Genomic DNA, 19,364 nt, shown 5'->3' with positions numbered 1-19,364 from the left:
CAGGTCCACCCCGAGAATAAACGTATGGGAGATAACCTTTGGTCCCGGACAGCCACTGGACATGTATTGCCTTTGACAACTTGGCTGGGTAATCTGTCTTTAAATGTATATATAGCTTTCTCACCAGGCCGTTTGAGCCTTGGGGGCACCCTACATTGTGATTTGGACCCCCTATGTTGTGATTTACTCATTCAGGCCCGTATATATAGGCTATACTGTCTAGCATATATGTAGGCGAGAACCTTGTGATCTGTTGTAGTTAAATCTTTCAAGAAATTTCTCTTCAGAATGAAGCTGTCAAACCAAGGAATTTGCCCCTCAGTAAGCAAGAAATTAATGTCTCAGAAGGGTTGAGCTTTAAAATTTTTCAGTTAGAATACTGCAATGATGTCTTTCTGACTCAATGCTCTGCTTGCGATGTGCAATGTATGGCTCTGAGTCTGACTGAATAAACATCAATAATATTAGAGTCCTCCTCAGTTCATAATCATAACTAATCTTTCTGCATTTCTCATTCTTTCCATGTAATTTTAAACTAGGAAACAAAACGCTGACATACGAGTCAAAAGTATCCCTCATATTCGGCTGAATTATGTTTCTTCTGCGCCGAAAACAAAATTACATTCAACCCCTGGGACAAGCTTTAATTGAGGAATATTTCGCAGATAATAGTAAACCGGCCGCGTTTTAATCATGTTTTTTTGTCTGCCTCGCCCTGTTGTCCTTGGAGAACTGGGAAGATAATACTAATGAAAGCAGCCATTTATGACATTTTATCCCCAACGGTTGTGTTGCCATGGAGCGGAAAGTGGTTTTTGCCCAAATTTGATCGTTCTTCTGTCACACTGCCAAACACAGAGAGATGTGAGCACACAGATTACATACTAAAGCCTTAGTTCAATCAGTTAAAAAGGAGGTACGCAGTCAGGGCTCGATTTGGTGCACTGGTGCACCCAACCTAAAAAATTGGGTGCACAAAAAATTTTTGGGGTGCACCATAGAAAACAAAACCGACTTACAGATCTTACTGCTCTTTTTCTGAGCTTGAAATGGGAGCTAATGTCAAAATCTTAAACAAGTACTACAACAAAGATATTATTGTTTTTCTGATACTTAGAAACCAAGAATATCCGGAATACTAGTATACATTTCTAATGCTAAAAATTCGTCCAAAAACATTTGGGTGCACCAGTGCACCCACAGAAAAATAGTAGGTGCACAACTCCAATTTTGGGTGCACTAAGGTGCACACGCACCCAGTATTTCAAGCCCTGCATACTAAAGCCACCGTTCAATCAGTTAAAAAGCTCAGGCACACAGTGAAAGGCTGTATGCAGTGTTTATTTATTTATTTATTCTATCTAGAGGGTATGTGTATATCTGGGTATTCCGCCATTCTACTGATTTCCAATGGGACTCCGGACATAAAATTCAATACATGTAAAAGTAGTCAGATAGAAACATCAGATAGGATCATAGTTCTTTGTATAAATTATTGTGAAAACTGCACAGTCAAATTTCAAAATAAAATCAATCTATGCGTTATGCTCTAAGCTGTTGTAATTTATCAGGTATTTTTTATTTCCATTCAATTCCATAATATGATATGAAAGTAGCTGAAAAATTATTCACAATTTAGTTCAATTTTGGATACCCCTTGGATTATGAATCTTTGTCTATAATTGTGAAAACTTCACAATCAAAATAAAACCAATCTATGTTCTAAGCTGTTATAGTCGAGCAGGTATTTTTGATTTCAGTTCAATTTCATATTAAAGTAGCTGAAAAATTATTCACAATTTAGCTCAATTTTGGATACCGCTTGGATTATGGATCTCTGTATAGTAATTGTGAAAACTTCACATTCAAAATAAAAACAATCTATGTTCTAAGCTGTTATATTTGATCAGGTATTCTTGATTTCAGTTTAATTTCATATAAAGTACCTGAAAAATTGTTAATTTTACCTCAATTTTGGATACCACTAGTACTCGGGCTATGTATTGGGAAAACTGCACAGTCAAAGTAAAAACAATCGCTATGTTCTAAGCTGTTATAGTCGATCAGGTATTTTTGATTTCAGTTCAGTTTCATATTAATGTAGCTGAAAAATTATTTAAAAAAATTTACCTCAATTTTGGATACCACGAAAACTGCACGTTTAAAATAAAACCAATCTATGTTCTAAGCTGTTATAGTTGATCAGGTATTTTTGATTTCAGTTCAATTTCATATTAAAGTAGCTGAAAAATTATTCACAATTTAGCTCAATTTTGGATACCACTCGGATTATGTATCTCTGTATAATAATTGTGAAAACTGCACAGTCAAAATAAAACCAATCTAATATTGTTCTAACAAAGCTGTTATAGTTGATAAGGTACTTTTGGTTCTAGTTGACAGGTATTTTTGATTTCAGGTCAATTTCATATTAAAGTAGCTGAAAAATTATTCACAATTTAGCTCAATTTTGGATACCACTCGGATTATGTATCTGTGTAATCATATTCTACATACTTTATGAATTCCTGATTGAGGGACAATATACAATCAGAGATTGGAAATTTGATGATTGCAAAATTTTTGCATTTTGATAGAAATCTGCCCTTTGCAAACTTCATAAGCAATACACACACATGTACATGTACACTAACGTACAACGTACCCAGACCAGGGCTCGAAATACTGGGTGCATGTGCACCTTAGTGCATCTTAGTGCACCAGTGCACCCAAATGTTTTTTTGTAGGTTTACGTATATGACAAGATGTTAAATTTAGAGTAGTACCAGTAAGTGTCAGAAAAATAGCATTAGTAAAATCATTCTTGTAGTACTTTTCTTTAGAAATGAAACATACCGGTATTAGTTTTTGATGACATTATGCTTATTTCATTTTATATGGTGCACCCACACAAAATTTTGTGCGCCCAATTTTTTAGCCAGGTTGGGTGCACCAGTGCACCTATTCCCAAAAATGAATATCAAGCCCCGCAGACGTTATATAACACTACTGATAACATTTTATTGGTCCAAAGCCATGGGTTAACACTGAGAGAAGCTGGTTCAATTTACACAATCCAGACTGCTCCAAGGCTGAAGTGCCTTTTGAGCAGGCTTTTAAGTAACGGTGCTGTATGGGTAGGAGGTTGTTGTCTGAACACTGGGATATGTGCTTGATTCAAAACATAACTCAAGTACATGCAAGTAAATTAATCTAAAATGAAACTCTTATAGCATTATAATCCAGACAAAGCAAGATTTTTTGTATTTGAACATGATACACAGTAAACTGATGTAATAATGGCATGGGCAGGGTCATTCCATATAAAGTATATAATATAGCCAGAATGCCGCGTGCCTGCAAAGCTGGTGTGTTATATAAGAGGGCAATTATGAATTATACTGGCTATACAGGTATAAATACAGGTACAGATACATAACTGTTTGGCTTAAGCTTCTGGGGCAGATTGTCAAGATCCAACCACTTACAAATATAGTGAATGGCTTTCAACACGACTAGTTAGTTAGTGGTACTGATACATTTACATTGTGCCATCAACGCATCTACTATATCCTTTTATTTTTATTTTACATGTAAGTTTACCTGTTAGACTAAGTAACATGAAGACCTTTCAAATCAGTCAATCAGTTGTGTCTTTGAATTAGTTTTTTAACTATGTCTAAGTTTTGTGTCATTTGTATACTACATGTGGTGGAAGATTAACACCTTTTCCTCTTCTCTGTTCACCTACAGGTAACACAAGAAAGTTCTAGACATGTCTGCCAAGAAGCGGAAGGGGGGACTGGCCCTAGATGCCATCTGCGCTAAACTGAAGACGCAGCGTCTCCAGATCGGGGACTCTCCAGAAGAAAGCGCAAGTCCAGAAGACGACTTTGCCGAAGACGTCGCACCTCAGGTTTCGGAAGAGGACGTCCATGTAAACGGCGTAGCATCTCCGAATCCAGCAGTAGATCAGCAGGACACAAGCCAAAACGATGACGATCAAGACTGTAACAGTAGAACAGCGGATGAAGATTCGCTCGAGCATAAACAGTCCAGTTTAGATAGCCAACAAGATTGTGCAATGCAAGATGGCAAAGCCGATAGCCCGCCAACTATAGGGAATGACCCTGTACCAGAGCTTGCCTCATCAACTAGTGATGATGCAGCCCTTGTACAAGAGGAACAGCCGGAGGACTTGTCGGTTAATAAAAACGACCAAACGCTAGACTTAGCTAACGATTCGGTAGAGCAAAAACCAGAGGAGTCATCGAGGCGGAAAAGGACGCCAAACAAAATCACGCACTTTCAAGTGGAGGAGGAACTTTCCGACGACTGCATTGACGGTGACGTCGTGATCGTACAGCCCACGGGATGTAGCGACAGCGAAGACGAAATTGACGACACCACCGAATTCGAAAACCCTTTCAATCAGAGCGATGAAGAAGACCAAGATGACGAAGACTATGATCCTGAAAAGGACAATATAAACAAGAGGGCGAGTAGCAACAACACTAGTACTCGCCCAGAGCCACAAGTTGCTGCCAACCCTGTAGCTATAGCTAGTACTAATAATAAGGCGACTGTAGAAAGCAAAGCTGAGCAAACGACTAATTCAGAACCTCAAGTGAGTCAGGGAGACGCCTCTTCATTGAGAGATTACGCAGAGACGACAATGAACGAACTGATCGGAATGTTCGGGTACGACTCGAGCGACCACGACCTCAAAGCGCTGCCCTTACAAACGTTTTCCTCGGGAAAAATTCTCGAGATGCAGATCAAAGAACGGCAGGGGAACGGGCTCCAGAATGAGGCTCTCGCTCTAGTTCAGGGGTTAACGGGAGCGACCATCGACGGGCGGGGGTCGAAGTATGACTTTTTTATCCAGAAGCTCAAGTCGGGGGAGAACTTCGCCGACCCGAACGACACAATCACAGCTGGCACGATATCCCCCCGCCGCGCGTCGAAATTCGATCCGGAACGGATCAAATACCTCCAGCCTCAGGACATATCCCCCATCCTAGCCAACCTGAACGAACCCGTCAAAAAGGGCGGGCGGCCGCTCAAATACGACGTGCGGAACTTTCAGGGTTTTAACGCCGCCGCCAACAACGTTAACGCCAGCCCGCAAACAGTGACAAGCACCATTACTACCTCAGATCTCCACTCAAACACTAACAACAGCAGCGGCGGCGACGCGGACCTGTTTGATAGTGAGCTTGCCCGCACGGCCAACGCAAGCACGGACTACATCAAGGCCTGCTTCTCGGAGAACGGCAAGCCGGATGTTGAAGAAATGCTGAGAAACAACGAGATGAACATCTTTCAGAAATATATCGCAAAGTAAGTCTGACTCACAAGAGCGAAGGTTGAACGTGTTTCAGAAATATATCGCAAAGTTAGTTTGGCTTACAAGAGCAAAGGTTGAATGTCTTTCAGAAATATATCGCAAAGTAAGTCTAACGTGAGGTCACATGGCGTATTTGTCTTGTTACGAAGGTAAAGATTTTGTGTATTTGTATAAAGTTAAAACTTTAGGTCCAACACAATAAAAATCTCTCACCTGGAGCTTTCGACCAGTCACTCTGGTCTTCCTCAGTAGACTGCCTCAGTGATGCTTGTTACGTGGCTTCTTTGAAGGGTGACGTCAACATTTTGTTTATTTGTTTGTTTGTTTATTGTTGATATGATTGCAGGTTCTCAGCTAACGTGCACTGTGGCCACCTCCACTGTGTTTACCAGTACAAGGAACACTTCCACTGTCTGGACAACGAGTGTAATTATCAGGTACTTATAAAACAAACTGTCTTCTACCTTTTTATGTTTACCCAGGGCTCTCCCCAAGCAATCAAGCAAGGGTGCTCCCCCTCTCCCAGAATCCTAGCATCTATCCCAACGGATCCCAAAATGTTCAAATTTAGGATCTTCCCTTTAGTATTTTTATGAAAATTTGCTGATTTTTATCTCGGCCGCCTGCAGCGGCCGAGATATTGTGCTCCAAAATATGTACGTTGAATGGATGGATAAATCTTGATTTCGACCGTGAAAAAAAAACCCAATGAAACCAATTACTCTGCATGTATACTTTACTTTGTGGTGTCGACCTACCGGATGATAGTGTCGTTATTCTGATACAACGAAGTTGCTAAAAAAGAGGAAATGATGTTTACCACAAAACCATTGTTTTATATCATAGTATGCATTTAATGTTCTAGAATTTCGCTAATAGCTGCTGTAATTGGACCAATAAATCAATGACATAAATTATGTACATTAACCTTCCATATTTGCTTAAGTCGCAAGATGCCGCTTTTGATTGGTGAATAAATCACTGTGACGCAAGTAAATATTCACTTGAAATGAGAAATTACCGCCAACAAAACGGACCATTAGATTCCCAGTGCTGTATTACTCTTTTGTTCTTGTGGTCAACTTGTTTCTTTGCTTGAATCGCGTAAAAGACCAAGGAAAATACAATGAAATCGGCAATCGCCGAGCCGCGCCCCGATCTGCCGCCGCCATCTTGGATTTTTTGGAAGCTGCAATTTGGCCCAAACCGCTAGAGGGGGCGAATTAAAATGTTTAATATATTCGGTCTGAAGTTTTAGTAGCTCTAGCAGTAGAGGAGAAGTTTGATAATGCATAGAACGGATAAAATAGAATAAAATTAAATGAAATAAAATAAAACAGAATAAAAAATAAAATGAAAATAAATAAAAAATAAATAAAAATAAAAAAATAAAATAAAATGAAAATTATTGTAGTGGTTACATATACTTAACGTTATATTGTATTTAGCAATGATCATTTTTCACTAATTCCATTGAAGCAAATGATAATGGAAGCCAACTTATTACCCTGTTTGGTGTTACAGGTATGAACATACTAGGTAATACATTCTTTCCTCTCTAGCAGTTACACAAATCTATGTGGACATCCTCCAAGAACACAAAACTACATGGCCAGCGGCCGAGATAAACTTTTTTCAAAAGTCTTGTTCATCAACTGATTAGGAAGCACCTCTCTCCTAAGAATTTCTGGGGAGACCCCTGGTTTACCGAAGGAAAACATATTGTTTTTGCTCTGTTTCTTCTTCCTCTTCTTCTCCGAACAGTGACCTCTGACCTGGTCAGTGACCTGAACCAGACTGTCTCTCACCATGGTAACTGGTGTTGGGTTACATCATGTTGCAATTTTAGAGTAGGAGGGATTTAGACTGTTGTCACCGCATGTATGTGAATGTGTTTGACTTTAGAATTAACAGAAAATTTGACCATATGAGAACATTATGCATTTTGCTTTGTAAATGTTACTAGTTTTGTTTTGTACCAGTACCGGACTAATCTTGATTTTAATTATTACATCATAAAGATTTGTGCTTTGTTTCCAGTGTACTGCGCAAAAAATGCACCGTGTGACTAATCCAATAAACTTTTACCATCGAAAATTTAAAAAAAAGATGAAGTAATTATCAGGTACTTGTACCCCCTAAGGAGGGGGGGAGACACACTCTTTGTTCTACCCAGCATGAGGTGGATTAACTTCAACATAATAACAGGATCATAGCCACTAATGACATTATAATGTTACATACATGGCTGTCATCTGATGGCTTCTGAGCTTGAGTTTCCCTATAACCAGGGGGAAAAGAGAGAACACTCCAACCACTAATTAATTAGCAAAGATTGTTAATTCAAAATTTAATGATAGTTTGCCAACTTTGAGCACATTTTTTAAAAATCCAAGAACCAACATGTTAAAGACACCCAAAGTAATTTCATAAGCAAGCAATCACAATACCATTATACTGATATCTGTGAGGCAAAAGTGTGATGCTGCTGACAGAAAATGATATATAGATTGTTCCTATCGTACATGTAGTCTGGTTCTAGCTCTTTATTTGTGATACCAAAAAATAAATTAACGCCTCATCTAGCCTGTTTTTTGACTATTTTGAACACATTAAGTATGAAATGAAGTAGGGGTAGTAATTAATGAATGAATGAAACTTTATTTTATGTCGTGCGCTTTCCCGCGCCCAGCCCGTGTGGGCTTATACGACACCGTTTGAGTATAAGTAATCCATAAACAAAGAGAATCAAAGGTACAGATAACAGAATCCAAACAAAATATGAACACAAATAAAGGTAGGCTATATACAATTATAATGGTGAACAAAGTGAACTCATAACTGTAGTATATGTCAATATCAGGCAGATTTCTTTATCCAGAGTATTATTCATTTTGCTGCCCTGAAATTGCGTTGGACAGTATACCGTCCGACCTCTAAATATTTTTGGTCTAAATCCCTCTCCTTTTCCTTAAATTCCCAGCGGTTCACCAACAAGCAGGATGTGATTCGCCACTACAACATGCACAAGAAGAAGGACAACTCCCTCCAGCACGGGTTCATGAGGTTCAGCCCACTGGACGACTGTAGTGTCTACTACTCCGGCTGTTCCCTCAACCTCAAACACACGCACTACCACTGCATGCAGGTTTGTCTGTTTGTTTGTTTATTGAGATCTCTATTAGTATGGTAAACTCTGTACTATTCTTTCTGGAGTCCAGCAACATAAAATAAAATAACAATAATAATAATGATTACTTTTTAAGTAATAATAATTACTTAATGATAATAAATAAAACATACAAATCATCCTGAAATTATGACAAACTTGAAGCAGAATCAACATAGAGAAATAAAAGTGAATTGGAGATCAAATAATAGAAATAATATGTATGAAATGAAAGTAATAATTGTTGAAGAGATTCATTTGAAAGTAATAATTATTGATGTACTTTCCAATCAATGCAAAATTGAAGTACCAAAACAGTAAACAAATATTTGAACTGACATAAATGAAGTCAGTTTGTGAGGAATTCTGTATCTCATTCTGTATAGCCAGTATAACCGCCCTTCGGCGTAACACACATCATATTTTATCATATCAAACACAAGCACACTGGTCACTCTCACTGAGTGTGTATATCTGTATTGCAGACTGTACCAACCTTGTTGCCCGCAAACTTTTTTGTCGGCCTAATTAAAGCTGAACACAGTTACAGAAAGAGATAAACATGGATTTAGACTAATCTAGTTTGATTCAGGGTTATCTTCTTTACCTGCCATGGCCAGATTATCTAAAGATGTATACATCAGGTCCGATGATCCTGTTTTCACATTTCGTTTTTTTTACTCTGTTCCCGAATGTTCCGGTTGTTTAAACCGGTCTGGAACCGGTACCCACCCCTAGTCCTATGTAATTGTATCTGTTCTTGTTCAATCGTGTAAGTGGTTTTAGACTCGTAGGTATGTTGGGCAGCAGGTGGTAAAGTGTACCACACAGAAGGACTTATGACGCTGAAGGCACCGGCTACAGTTGGGGCCTAGGCTATATTTGGTGCTATGTGTACATGGGTACTGCAAAACAAGCACATAAGCCATGTAGGAAACTTCCTTAACAACTTCATAACCGGAAAACAAGTAGACAGCCTACTTAACACCTTCTAGGCAGCTTTCTGGGAACAAGTAGAAAAGTTTCTGAACACCTTAATGACTCAGATAAGTGGAAAACAAGTTAAGGAAACTTTCATTGTGACAAGTAGAAAACACATGGATAACTGGAAAACAGAAAAAAAACACCTTCAACTGGATAACCTTGTGTATGCGTGCGTGCATTTATGTGTGTGCATGTGCATGTGTGTGCGTGTATATGTGTACATGTATGTGTGTGTGTTTGTGTGTGTGTACTGTCACTGTGCATGTGTGTGCATGTGTGTGAGGGTGTGATGTCTAATACACACAGGACAATAACTTGAGTAAAATCAAATCATCAGTATCATTATCAAAGTCCAATCTAAGTTGCTCTCCAAAAGTTTCTGTCTCCCACAAAGTTTCTCCTTGACTTTCACACCAACATCCCTGGCTCTATGTTTGTATTATAATATATAAGTAGGCACGTGTATGTACTACGTGCAAGCCGGCTGGTATATTATGGCAAGAATGCAGCGAGGAATGCCAGCATTTCTTCATTAATTGCTCTTAAAATGCTGTAACATTCAAGTGGGGGTAAACCTAATAGCGATGATCTTTAAACCAAAGACTGTAGGAGGGAACATACAGGCTTATGTTTCCTGCTTTATACACGTATGCCAGGTTGTTTTTAGACATAGTCGATGAAAGTTGTTGATGCCCTTTTGCCGTGATGTTAAGCCTGTATAAAGCTAAAGGTGGCATAATGCTAGCTGCCCCCAGGGTACTTGGTGTAACTTTCTTCACTCCTAGTACGTATACGTTGACGGTTCAACCATCCAAGTTGGCAATTACGAATATCAGTCAAAAGGCAGTTATGACAGGTTTGTGTTCTTTCTCTCTTACTTGTTAAAAGTTGTAGATATTCACTAAAAAAAGGCCATGTAGAAATTTTAGTTCCTTCAGATTTGTATGAACCAAACTGAGAACATGTGATGGCCTGGGCGTGCATTGTTATTTACCTATTTCCAGTTGGGTGCACATGTCAAAAGCTTTTAATTCAGATCATTTATTTTGGGAAAAAGGGCTTGTTTCACAAGAACAACCATTTACTAGAGCTGTGTGTTACCTCAGAAGGATGTTTCTTGTGAGTGCTGTAAAATGTTATGAAAAATTTAATCTGCAGAACTTGTGTCATAGCTAGTGACCATCTTTTCCCCATTAATATATGCTCATGACAGACAAAATATTTTGCCCTATCTGTCATCTTTGATGATGTAAAACAGTGTGTAAAGATATGAAAAGAGTTTAATATCTTAATTTAAAACTGAAATAAGTCTACTTGCAAAAGTTGCCTGTTACCCGCCCGCTCCATTATTTTTCTAGAAAAATCCGTTATCCAAGGAATTAAATTGATGTGGCCTAAATGAGGATTTCAAAGTTATGTTGAAGCTCCCCCACCCCCTGACACACCTATAGCTACATGTACTACCACTGTCATCCCCAATCCAATCCGTATGCAAAGCAGTCGCCCAAATTCAATTTCATCCCTTCCTACCCCTGGTTTTTCTGGGCCACTCGTCCCTAATATGACCCCCGTGTCCGCTTAAACACCCCAGTGAAGTAACATACCTGCCCATTCAGGTAGCCATAAATTACCTTAAAGATTATCGATCCTTCTAACGGAAGGACTGAGTCCAACCAGCCAGGCCTTGCTCAGAAATTGGACGTGTGGTGTCCCCTGTCAGGGCTGGAAATACTGGGTGCATGTGCACCTTAGTGCACCAAAAATTGGGGCTGTGCACCTAATTTTTTTTCTGTGGGTGCAAATATTTTTGTAGGTATTTTTGAATGAATGAATGAATGAATGAATGAATGAATGAATGAATGAATGAATGAATGAATGAATGAATGAATGAATGAATGAATGAATGAATGAATGAATGAATGAATGAATGAATGAATGAATGAATGAATGAATGAATGAATGAATGAATGAATGAATGAATGAATGAATGAATGAATGAATGAATGAATGAATGAAACTTCAACTCTGTAATTAAGTTTCGTTTTATATGGTGCACCCAAAAATTTCTTTTGCACCTAATTTATTAGGTTGGGTGCACCTTTTCCCTGTAAAAATGAATTTTGAGCCCTGCCTGTTCTCTATTGATTCTAGTTTCGGCTGCCTGTACGTCCTCACTGGTGCAATGCTGACCCTATACATTTACTTAATTTATTGGCAACATGCAGCAGATTTGGCTACAGTGAACTTATTTCACGTGCCATTAGCCTCTACCCCCCACTTAATTGACTTCTGCCTTTTGGCTGGAATATTATCCTTGAAGCTTTTCCCAGCGGGTGCCTAAAAACTGCAGTTGTGGACTGTAATAACCTCCAAAAATGTAGCCTCCGTAGCAGGCTTATAGAACTGGGGGTTTGGTGGTCTTCGGCTGTTTTCTGATTAGCCTCCGTAGCAGGCTTATAGAACTGGGGGTTTGGTGGTCTTTGGCTTTTTTCTGATTAGCCCAGTTCTAAAAACGGCGGTGATTCAACCAGGCCGGCTATGTTGTCTATATGCAATCAGAAAATAGCACAAAAGCTCCCAAAGACCCTGAAGACACCCAAACCCCCCAGTTTTTGGCCTGCTGTGGAAGCTACAAAAAGTGTCAGTTTGTGCAGAATGGCTGGAAATTGGATTTTTCGTCGGTAGACTGAGTTTTTATCCGTAGGTTGAATGGGTGGATAGGTTGCAGAATATTAGTCAGGGAGGTTGGAATATTGACTATGGTCTTACTTAGGGATGACAGAAATCCATATAGAAGTAACAGCTAATATATAAATCTATATACTAAATGGACAGACATTTTTTTCTTCAGTTAAAGGTTTTTGAAGTAAATTGCACCTGCCTCTAATATCCTCTAAAAGCAATTTCCTTTATTGCATAAAATACAGGGTTTTATAGGTTGACTCAAGTTTCTACTGAAAAAAAAATGACTAGAAATTTGACTTTAAAAATCCAGTCTTTCTTCCCTGAAATCACCCTGGGTGCCTTTAACTCTTTTGAGCTTAAAAGGCACAGTATGTCTGACAAACACACAACATAATTGATAATGACAGGTTAAATGTAATGAGCAGCATAACATTAGGACAAACAGTTGTCCAACCCGACTATGGTTTCAGGTCTTTACGGAAAGCTGTCTAGAAATAGTGACCGTGAAAAAAAAGCTACGGAAGCGAGCAATTTCAGAAGTGATTGGCATTCGTTCCAAGCCCTCCGCGCAATTTAGATATTTTGTAATAATTCCGTTATGGATTTTTTGTGGCCCTTATATTTTATACTGCCATTTGCAAATTCGCCGTTACCTGCAAATAAATCGCATACAGTTTCCAAGAAATCTATTTCGCATGGAAACGGAAACAAAGCATTATCGTAGACAGTCACGTTGCCTAGTCTGAAATTTGATGCTACGAAAAATACAGCAACATCCATGCAGAGCCATCATACATGTACATTCTAGCAGGCATGGTGATGTTCCATCGATTATTACATTAACATACTAAATGAGGCACTAGAATGCCGTGCCCTTGAATAGCTCAGTCCCTTGGACAGCGAATTACCCGGGCTTGCCATGCCTTGCATGAGTTGTCAAAAGGAATTTGATACACCGTGCATAAATGTCCTCATTTGTGATCATCTCCCGAAAGTGGGTTCCAATTTGAAAGCAAATTAGACCAAAGTAGTTGCTTTTACGGAGCTCTTTTATGCTCCTGGGCATATCAACAGAATGGGTATGACATACGTGCGCGCAGGGATCAAACACTAAGCCCCAGGCCCGCGTTGAATAAACAGTATACACCATGGTAACTCCTATCCATATCATATACCTATCTCCCTAAAAATCTGACAAAGAAAAAAAATGAAACGCTTTTAAGTCTCACAGCGGGAAATTTCGCAGCAGTGTTTCCAGTAAAAATGGAATGATGAATGCTTGTTCTTACCAACAAATTGAATTCCTCGTTGATAACATTTTATGTCTTTGTCATTTTACAGGAAAAAGTAATTAATGAAGCGAAGTAGAATTTATTGCCTGCGTGCTGCATGAATTGATGATGAATGTAGGGGTAGGGGCGGAATTCTACATGCTTGATGTTAGATTTATAGCTTTTCCCATCTCGTGCAACACAAACGCTGTGAACAACTAGTGCAGGGAGAATATTAACTTGGTGTTCTATAATCACCCCTGCCAAGAAAAAAAATGACAAATGCATCTGTTTAAAGAAGACCGGTGTTGTATATATTTCCTTGTTAAGGCTGTGGCAAAATTGCACAGAGAATTTTGCTTATCTTGTGTAAATGTGAATTTTCTGAGAGTTTGACACCAGAAAGGTAAAACTGATGATTGTTTGATATTGTCTTGGATCTGTATTCCAAGCAGTTTTAACTGAATTATGTCAATGAATATTTCATTATGATATGTGACAATTCAGTTATCTTTTGTAATACATGTAACATTTACATTTTTATTTTTTATAGCTTGAATACAACATGTATCACTTGTTTTTTTTCTGAAAAATTTGTAGGTTAGACTCTGAAAAATGTTTCTAGTAGGAACAAACCTATGATTTGAGAGACACAAATATCCAGGCAGACCTTTTTTTATCCAACATGTAATGAATAAATTTCTTGTCTTGTTCAGGTCGGATGCAATGAAATGGTTTGATATTTCTTTCTGAAACAAAGCCAATGACGTCACATTTGTCTAGGAATATAACATACCAGGGTAGCTAAAAGAACAAATTTTAACATTTTTATCATTGTCTTCAGGTCTAGGTTGGATGCAACAAAGTGTACACCACTACATGTACCTCTGACGTCATGACAATACAATTGAATCAGATATGAGAGTCGCAATTGTCCAGGTTCACAGGAAAAATAACTGTCACCAATCTACAATACAGTAACTAAAGAATAAACATGTTTGTTTGTTGTCCCCAGGTTGGATGCAACAAAGTGTACACCAGTACCTCTGACGTGATGACCCACGAGAACTTTCACAAGAAGAACGCCGCCTTCATCAGCGAGGGTTTCCAGCGTTTCCGAGCGACCGAGGACTGTGGCATCATCACCTGCTCGTTCTACGGACAGAAGACGACCCACTTCCACTGCCGCAGACCCAACTGTAACTTCTCCTTCAAGGTGAATGGTGTACATACTTTTTATGTTTACTGAAGGAAAACATATTGTTTCTGCTGTGTTCTTTCCTCTTCCTCTTCTTTTTCTTCTGTTCCAAACACTAACACGGCCAATGACCTGATCTGTTGATGTCTGTCACCATGGTAACGTGTTGGTTTACATAATGTTGCAATTTTATAGTAGGAAGGATTTAGACTCCTGTATGACCATATATGTGAATGTATTTGATTAAGAATTAACAGAGCAGACCATATGTGAAGGTAAACATAACAAAAACCATTTTGTTTTTTTACTGAGCTCTTTCTGATAAACTAAAAGTATGAGAGGATATTAACAACAACTTTCATCTTTTTGTCTACTTTTTTAGAACAAGTGCGACATCGAGAAGCACAAGGCGTACCACATCAAAGACGACATGTACACCAAGGAGGGCTTCAAGAAGTTCTACAAGTACGAGGAGTGTCGCTTCGACGGGTGCGTCTACTCCAAGGCCTCCAACCACTTCCACTGCATCCGGCCGGGCTGCGGCTTCACCTTCACGTCGACAGGGCAGATGCACTCCCACCGGCGCAAGCACGAGCGGCGCGAGTTGCGGAACCTTCGCGACAACAAGTACGCGCCGGGCGTGCACCGGATGAAACTCAACCAGCTCATACAGCAACAACAACAACTACAGCTTCTACAACAACAACAACAGTTACAACAACAGCAACAAACGTTGCCGATACAGATCCATGTCCCGCAGCCCGCACCGGTAGTACCCGTCCCCACGCCGCAACAACAACCCCCCGCCCTCACCACTGCTGCTAACCAGAATCCCCCCATCACACCCTCCCCTGCTGCACTCCAGGCTGCTAAACTGGCCAAGATGCCAGAAGCCACAGACGTACAAGAGGCGAAATCCGGCCCGGTCATTTCCGCCTCCCTAGCACGAATGGCTGCTGCCGCGCTGAGCCCCAGCAGTAAGGTGACTGCCACTTCCCCCACCCCCTCCAACTCCTTACCTCAGTTTGCTGTCCCAAGCGAGGAAAATACCTCGGGGAACATCAACATCAAGAAAGAGAAGGAAGAAGATGACGATTGTGACAGCTCGGGCGGGTCCCTGAAACTCAAAATCAAACAAGAAGACACGACGAGCGGCTCTCAGCTGATGTCCATGGATGGAGTGGACTTGAGCGACTCTCTCAATCTGACGGCCAACTTCGCCACCCTGGCAAACCCTCGCGCTACGGCCGGTCAGGAAGTGGACCTGGGAGGCTCTTTGAACTTGAACCTGCCAGGTGTTGAGGATGGAGACAACGCAAGGAGCAGCTTGGACACTTGGGAGAAATTCCTTAAGAGGTAGGCTCTGCAAATTTCTGTCTCATAAACAGTCATGGCCTTTCAGAATGGTTGTTGCCTTTTGATGTCATATCGCTGAGTCAATGCCATATCCAAGCGTATCATAGTGGGTTTTTTTGAGGTCCAAAAACATAATAATTATATATACCATTAAAAGCAACATACGAATTGCAAAGGTAAGGGAGGATCTTAAAAAATAGTTAAGTGAAAAAAGAAAAAGCACAAGCTCGGATTTGAACCCGGGTCAAATAGCGTAGCTCTAAAACCCTAACCTATACCCTAACCGAAACATCACAAAACATCACGGTATGGATGGACTGAGCTGATACACTTAAAGTTAGCCGTTCTGCATTGACCGTTTTAAAAGGCGACGATGGTTTCAGAGTTGGAAATTAGCATAGGTTCTAGCCAACACACTGAGATGATGGATAAATGCAGTAAGAACATGTGGTGCCACCTACTGGTTGATATCAGTATTGCAGGGGTGTTTTGATATGTCATGACACAGTGAAGATGATATTATGTCAACATGTCAGTTTGGAATCATTGTGAGGTGCTACAACTGAACAGTTGTGTGATGCCACCTATCTGCTAGGATCAGTACTGCAGGAAAATACATTTAGCTGCTCATGTTGTTGAGTGCCCCCAGCTTGAATTTCATTGCCTTTGGGTGTATTTACATTATTTCTTCACATTTATTCTTCGCCATATGCATGCAGATTGCCACAGGATGGGGTCCACCAGGCCTCCATCCAGAAAAGTCATGTTAAGTGCCTTTCCTAATGCCTAGGTCACATTTCCAAACCGGTGCCTGGCCTAGCTGTTTGTATGAACGAAAAACTAACAATTCATATCAAGAATATACAGAAAATAGTTCCCATGATTATTATCGAAAACTTTTCTGTGTTTCCTTGTCTTCTATATCATATAACACTGGTCATCTTGATTTAGGAAAGTCACTGGCCATTTGGAATGTCAAGTAAAAATTAACATTTTGCATTCAAGTTTCACATCAGTGCGCAGGTCTTGATGTAAGGAGTATAGTGATATGAAAATTATTGTTCTGCAGTATTCATAACTTTAGATATCATTTATAGAAAATGCAAGCAGACCGGCGGGTTTTTCAGCACCCTGACGGGGCTAGCAGCTACCCCGTCAGGACCAAATCACAGGACCGTCGGTGTAAAGTACTTACCCCGTCGGTGTAAAGTGCTCACCCCGTCGGGGTGACACTGTCATAATCACAAAACCCGACGGGGTAATGTCACCCCGACGGGGTGACAGGTCTGGTCAAAGAAGTGCAAAATCCCAAAACAAAGCCAGGAAAGGCGTGAATTGATCAGTCTATACACACCGACGGGGCAAGTTTACCCCGTCGGGGTAGAGCTCTGATCCCGTCAGGGTGAGCTCAGACAGTCATCCAATCCAATTGATGTGCAAAATCCACATTATCAGGACAAAAAATAAGCATGGAGAGCACAATCCACACTCTTCTATTTGCCCCTTTCAGCCAACTAAGGGTCACAAAAAAGAAAGATTCCAGAGAGCTTACAGACACATATATACTCACTACTCCAAAGCTGATGTCTAATAGAATTTTACCATGATCAATATTGACTGAAGGAGGCCATATAAAATAATACTTAAATTTATTTCCTTCTATTTGTAACACACAGGTCTTGCAAATAAATTGATCAAGTTCCTCAATTGCTATTACACTGGCCACAATATTCAGGGATCGAAATTAATGGCTTATAGCAGCTGAAAACAGTCAGTTGTTCTTGTGAATATTGCCCACAAATTTTCATATGGTCATAGATCTAATGGTGTCATTTAATGAGCAAAATGACTTATCTGGTCAAGAATGGGAGCAATCTCTGATAATTGTCACAAAAAAGGGAGGTTCTGTCTTTTACCTCCTTTGTCTGAGTGGAAGGAGGCCCTTTGTTATAATGTCTTTCATTCAAAGTACACACTGCAAGCAGTGCAAATCAGGACTCACTATTCTTCTCAGATATTTAGAGGCATCATGATAAGAAATATGTTGAAAACTAGGAAGTTGGAACATACATTAAATTAATTTTGAACCTTGGTACCACCAGGTGCAGAGTATTTTTGTGAGGATGTCATGAATGGTCTAACCAAGGAGCTTTAAAAAGCTTGGTGTGACAATAACTTGCTGAGAAACCACTCGAGCTTGACATTGTGTGTATTTTGTCCCATTGTTCTGCCTTGGTAGACAAGTTAATTGGCTGCATTGTTTACTTATTGAGACTTTTTACAGCAAAAGGAGCTTTCATCAATTTTAATGAAAGCTCCTTGCAGCCACTTTGTAGGTAGACACACAAGCGGCCATTGGTTTCCCTACAAAATAGTCTACTGAGTACATCCTACAATCATATTTCATGGCCTGTTGGAGAAATACTTGTCATAAATGAATGATTGTGTCTACTGTACAACTACTACGGTCAAAATGTACTTCAGTCTGTAAATGGGGAGAAATGACACTTTGGGTGGGTGGGGACATTTTGTAGCATGGTCTGTTCCATCAAGGTCCTTGGTTCCATTTGCTGTAGGTAGGATCTCCAAGCAGATCCTACACTGTGACAAGGCTGTAACTATAATTGGCCAAAGAAGAGACCATCGGCCACCCAATAATGGTCACCCCGTTGGGCTTGAATGTTTACAGGCTTGTCACAGTAGGATCTGCTTGGAGATTATAGGTTGGTGGGTGTGATCAAGCTCTGTATAATGTCCTTGGTGTGATGTTTGAAAAAAAAGTCACAGATTTTGCCCTTCTCCGATAACTTTCTTTTCTACAGACCCTGGAGTATTTTCTACATTACAACCACAGCAATGATATACAAATGTACTAGACTAAGTATTTTCTATGCAAGAAGGTATAAATTGAAATTTAGGAGGGAGGACACCATTACTGTCCTTTCAAAGAGTTTGCCTCAGGTGTGCAGTTCCAACTTCACGTTGAGGTGCCAATTACCCCCAATTTACATAATGTGCACTGGCTTGGGTTGGCTTGAGACATTTGTTTTTGTTCAGAGAACTGTGGTGACTGGAAATGAAGTACTAGCTCCAAGCAGATCCTAAGGTGGCAAAAAGAAATATGAAAAATTGGCCAGGCAGTACTAGTATCCATCGGCCAGAGAGGGTCCAATTTTCCTTGGGTTGGAGATAAGAAATAAAGGACAGTATCCTCACCAAGAAGGTTTATTGCAAGTCAGATATCCGGCTGTTATTAGATTGTGCCCGGTCAGTTTCAACCTGTCAACTCATCCAGAAAACTACAACTTTGAGTGGGTTGATTTTGATTTTAGCAAATTTTCAGGGAGAAGA

At 39.9% G+C, this 19,364-nt stretch overlaps 1 protein-coding gene across 1 annotated transcript in view; it reads left to right on the top strand.

The window, feature by feature from the left end:
- Positions 1–19,364, top strand: part of LOC109472512 (zinc finger protein castor homolog 1-like) — a 45,922-nt gene that overhangs the window by 15,319 nt on the left and 11,239 nt on the right. The window contains exons 2-6 of the mRNA XM_019772293.1: positions 3,754–5,343; positions 5,697–5,787; positions 8,334–8,498; positions 14,475–14,675; positions 15,040–16,013. Coding sequence (XP_019627852.1) covers positions 3,776–5,343; positions 5,697–5,787; positions 8,334–8,498; positions 14,475–14,675; positions 15,040–16,013 — 2,999 coding nt within the window. The 5' untranslated portion in view covers positions 3,754–3,775. The remainder of the gene's footprint in view (positions 1–3,753; positions 5,344–5,696; positions 5,788–8,333; positions 8,499–14,474; positions 14,676–15,039; positions 16,014–19,364) is intronic.

This window comes from Branchiostoma belcheri, unplaced genomic scaffold (assembly GCF_001625305.1).
Source record: "Branchiostoma belcheri isolate BF01 breed outbred unplaced genomic scaffold, Haploidv18h27 scaffold28, whole genome shotgun sequence".
NCBI lineage: Eukaryota > Metazoa > Chordata > Leptocardii > Amphioxiformes > Branchiostomatidae > Branchiostoma > Branchiostoma belcheri.
Note: the sequence above shows the minus strand (reverse complement) of the source record. Positions and strands in the feature narration are given on the sequence as shown.